The sequence below is a fragment of the Palaemon carinicauda genome, chromosome 9 (assembly GCF_036898095.1).
Source record: "Palaemon carinicauda isolate YSFRI2023 chromosome 9, ASM3689809v2, whole genome shotgun sequence".
Lineage (NCBI taxonomy): Eukaryota > Metazoa > Arthropoda > Malacostraca > Decapoda > Palaemonidae > Palaemon > Palaemon carinicauda.
In genome coordinates, this window is record NC_090733.1 from 56,087,449 (window position 1) to 56,092,404 (window position 4,956).

The window sequence follows — 4,956 nt, forward strand, 5'->3', positions numbered from 1 at the left end:
AACATTGCAAAGTAAGAAGAGTTATGCCAGGCTGACACTTGCCTGACTTTTAGCCACGAATTTGTCGTGGCAAGTCGTGCTATTTTTGGGCACGAACTGGGAGGCTCACGCACTGTTCACGTCTAGTTCACGCATAGTTCACAATGAGTTAACTATGAGTTTACTAATAGTTCACGAATGCGTGCACATCAGTGTCCACATTGACACAAACTGGCACGACGAGTTCACGCATAGTTTGCGCATAGTTTGCACATAGTTTGCGCACTTCCCGCATTGGCACGACAAGTCTGCGCTATACGGACGGTGTCATGCCGACTTGGCCATGCCATGTAAAAACGGTGCCTCTCCAACCCCTGGTCATTTTTGTAGAGAAGAAAAGATGTCTATACCTGGAAGCTGCTATAGCCATTGTTGAAGAGCAGCAGAAAAGGCTGTCAGAGGCAGACGAGCAAGAAAAGGAAATTCCACCTTGAAGAAAGACACAAAGGAAAGTGTGGGTCAGGGAATGGTTGACCAGAAGGCACGAGTTTGGACAGTATAACAGTCTACTGACTGAACTCCACAAGGATGATCAAAGGGGCTACAAAAATTACCTCAGAATCACAGCTGACCTGTTCCAAGAGATGTTTGAGAAGTTAACCCCTCGCCTCCAGAAGTAGTCTACCTTCATGAGGGAACAGCTTTAAGTTGGACTCAAGCTGGCTGCCACCCTCTGCTTTTTAGCCACTGGAAATTCTTATCCAAGTCTGCAGTACAGCTTCAGGGTTGAAGCAAGTACCATCTGCAAGTTCATACCCGAGGTGTGTAAAGCCATCATCGCGGTCTACAAGGTCGAAGTGCTGAGCTGCCCCAAAACTAATGAGGAGTGGAAGAAAGTTGCTGCCAGGTTCAGCTCGAGATGGAATTACCACAACTGTCTGGGGGCTGTGAACGGCAAGCACATTGCCATGAAGAAGCCACCCAATGTTGGCTCTTACTACTACAACTACAAGTGCTTCCACAGTATTGTACTGATGGTAGTGGCAGATGTTACCTACAAATTCCTCTATGTGGATGTTGGGGCAGAGGGTGGTGCATCAGATGGAGGAACATGGAGTAACTGTTCCCTGCATGATGCTGTAGAAGAGAACAGAGCTGGAGTGCCTCAATCAGAACCACTCCCTAATGATGACCAGCCAGTGCCCTATCACTTCGTAGGGGATGACGTCTTTGCTCTCCGAACTTGGATGAAGAAACCATTCTCCCATGGGTCACAGGTCCTACGAGAATACATATATACCTACAGGTTGTCTCGGGCCCAACGTGTCGTGGAGAATGCCTTTGGAATTCTGTGTCAAAGGTTCCGTTGCTTCTTGATGACGATGCATCAGCATCCCAACATCATCAACTTGATCACCATGTGCGCCTGTGTCCTGCACAACCTCGTCCTCATCAGATACTCACACGTAATTTCAGCAGTGGACCGCGAAGATCCGAACACACATGATTTGATCCCTGGTGGAGGGAGGACTGACCGACACCTGCAGGGGCTGCTGCCTCTAACCGGCCATCATACCTTGAAGGATGCAAAGGATCAGCGAGACTACCTGTAATTACTACATGTCCCCTGCTGGTGCTGTCCCTTGGCAAGAAAGAATGGTAGTAGCTCCATGAGCTGCATCCACAGTTGTTCCATTATTGAAGTAAATGAAAAGTTTATTTTTTTTTTTTTGCCCTTTATCTTTTTGGTTTCTTTTTCTTTCCTTTCTCGTTAATTTTTGTTTTTTGTTTCGTTTCGTTATCGTTTTGCTTTCACTTTATCTTAAGGTTAAAGAGAAAAACGAGTGTTTTCAAATAAAAGAAAAAAATATTAACATGAAAACAGCAAACAACAAATATGTACAAGTATCACAGTCCAACTATTTACAAATATTTAGAAGTGTCTCATCTCAGTCAGTGTCCTTGCTGGTTCTGGTACCGCTGCGTGGTGATATTTGATGGACTGGTGGTGTGTTGATTTCTTTAGAGATGAAGAGGGATGAGGGTGAAATACCCTCTTCTAGGTTGCTGTCAATGGACCCCGTGCTCAGGCAGGGATGCTGAGTGAAGTCACTGGTGTCTTGAAGTTGGCTGACAGTGACGACACTGAAGATGTTGGTGAAGAAGCCTGGACAAGGATGGCTGATGGTACTGAAGTTGTCGGTGAAGGAGCCTGGACAAGGGTGGCTGACGGTGCAGGTGGAATCCCTGGTCGCCACTCCATGGTACGGGGCCAGGAGGACTGGCCTGAAGACTGTGGTGACTGGGACGGCATCTACGTTACAGGTGATGGCTGACTGGCTGGAGGTTGCTGCTGAGGCTGCTGCTGCTGCTGCTCTGACGGTGCCTGCAAGGTGGCTGGTTGAGGTTGATGCCAGAACTACTGCTACTGAGGGGGCTGTAAAGGTTACTGCTGCTGTGGGCCTGGACAGGTCATGAGTGGTTGTTGATGTGGCTGCTGGAAGAGCTGATGTCGCTGCCTGTAGCGGTGTACAAGGTTGAGGCAGTCTATCTGGAATTCATGACAGGAGTCATCCAGGATGACATGCATGTGGCCTTCCAGCAGACACACAAAATTGTGTACGATCTTGTGCTGGCAGGTGGACGAGTGGGTGGGCGCCAAGGAATCTGCTTTGGAGATGATCTGAAACATACAAACATTGTAACAATTTAGTACAGCATTTCAATGCAATATATTGCACATGCCATGTCAAAAGCAATGGATGAAACTGGAATACAATATGCATGTAGACATTGGGATTCTCACCTGTTGCTGAGGTTGCTCTGGGTCACCCAGGTGTCGGCGGTTGTGGTGGCTCTCTGTGTTGTTGGTGGCCTGGACTGTTTCCCCTGCCCTTGCCCATCCCAGTGCTAGTAGACGCTTGGCTCTGGGAACCTGTGGACCTCACTTCATCATCGTCTTCGTCGCTGACCGTCACTGCAGCTGACTTCTCACTGGGGAAAACTGCTCGCTGCGGACTGTCTCTCCCCGGACGATGTGTTGCATCAGGAAACTCCAGGTCTCCATGATCTGGTTGTCACAGGCACTCCTTTGTGGCTGGCCAGTTCCACTCTTCTTCTCCTTCTTCATAATATTCCCCACCCTGGTTCTCAAGTTCTCAAAATGCTTCTTGTATTGGGCACAAGTGGCAGGAGGCTCCAGCTACTCTCTGACTCGATCCCACCGGCTGTTCTTGGCTGACATGTTGAGCCACTCCTTTTACTTCTTGTAATACATCTGGGGGTTCTCCTTCACAAGGTTGGCCAACCTAAACTCGTACTCTTCTGTCCAGCGGTATTCAGGAATTTCTTTCATGGACAACCGGACCCTCTTCTTCTGCTTTCTGTTAGCCTCGTCCTCATTGGATGCCTGTCTCTGGCATTCGATTGGATCCTGCTTGATATAGATGACTGAGGGGAATTATCTCTCTCAGCAGTCTCTGCCTCTGGCCTGTTAGCTTCTGGCCTTCTCTGCTTTCCTCCTCCTCTTGTCAGCTTGGTTTTAGGCATGTTGTCTCTTAGCTGTCAACCTCTGGAATGGCAAGCAGTGTCCAGGAAGCTCTATATATATCCCAAAACCGATGTGAGCGCCTTCGCCGAGTAGTCATGAATTGCTCATGAACTGTTTGTTAACTGATCGTGAACTGTTCGTGAACTTATTGCAAACTGCTCATGCCATGCGCAAACTGTTCTTAAAGTGCGTAAACTAGTCATGAACTGCTCGTGTAATCAATGCGTGAAGTACACGTGACCATGTCAGTGGGAAGGCACGGTCACGCTGCGACGTGTGCATATTCGTGAATATGTCGTCAATTGCTCGTGAACTCGACGTGAGCTGTTCGTAAACTATTCGTGGTAGTTCGTGACAGTCGTGGCATGGCACACATTGCCTCACAATGGCACACATCCTCCTGCATCGTCCATATATATATATATATATATATATATATATATATATATATATATATATATATATATATATATATCTCATGTGTGCTTACGTCTGTGTTTGTGTGTGTGTGCGTGTGGGTTTAAAACTTTTGCGTACATATATCGAAATCAGATTACTCAATATACTTTCTTGTGTATCTATTTACTTCTACTAGTGACTTGAATGTTTACTGGGAGAAATTCTTATTTTTGCAAACCCATGATATGAACGAGGAAATTCTCAGAGGGAACTTTAATTGCATTTTCAAAAAATGTTAATACACCAGGTGCGCCGCATCTAAATGGGAGAAAACTGAAGTGATTAATGGAATATATATGTCCAATGACGAATGGGATTAATTAGAAATACTATTATGATGGGAGAAAAAGTTGGATAAAATCATGGTTAATCAGTTACGGAATGGTACTTACATTTATGTCATATCATCTCATCATCCCACTATATCTACATGTTCAGATGGATCATTCAATGCCATCTCTGTAGAAACCTTAGAGTCATAGCCTCCAATCATCCCAGAGGCAATATGTTAACACTCGCAATTTTATAATCATATTCAACACAATCACTTCATAACTTTTTGATAGGATCTGCCTTATTCTTAATTCGTTCATAAGTTATATTTCCAATTACAAACAGGATTATTGGAGCCATTCATTTAGACACTTCACCTGGAACACTACCAACTGATCTAATTTTTGGGTGGATAGGATTATGAACTCTTGTGTGTTGTTAATAAGGACAAGCATTATGGTAAGGTGGTATATTGAGAAGAAAACAGCTCTACTAATACATGGCTTCCTTGTCAAATATTTTTTTTTCTTTTTTTCTTTTTTTTATCAATCGTGATTTACACACATTTCACAGTGAGAAGTATTATCTAACAATGCATTCCACATTTTTCACCCACCTATATTCAACCACTAGTTTTAACTACACATTGTACATTTACGAAAGTTACAACTGGCGATTTATTAAAAGTTTTATCT

At 44.8% G+C, this 4,956-nt stretch overlaps 1 protein-coding gene and 1 pseudogene across 1 annotated transcript; one reads left to right on the forward strand and one right to left on the reverse strand.

The window, feature by feature from the left end:
- The first annotated feature begins 154 nt into the window (after positions 1-154).
- Positions 155-1,592, forward strand: LOC137646423 (putative nuclease HARBI1). Its single transcript, XM_068379525.1, has 3 exons — positions 155-233; positions 724-1,095; positions 1,198-1,592. The coding sequence occupies exons 1-3, from the start codon at positions 155-157 to the stop codon at positions 1,590-1,592; spliced, it is 846 nt and encodes a 281-aa protein (XP_068235626.1).
- A 473-nt stretch (positions 1,593-2,065) lies between these two features.
- Positions 2,066-4,481, reverse strand: LOC137646424 (uncharacterized; annotated as a pseudogene).
- Between the last annotated feature and the right edge of the window lie 475 nt (positions 4,482-4,956).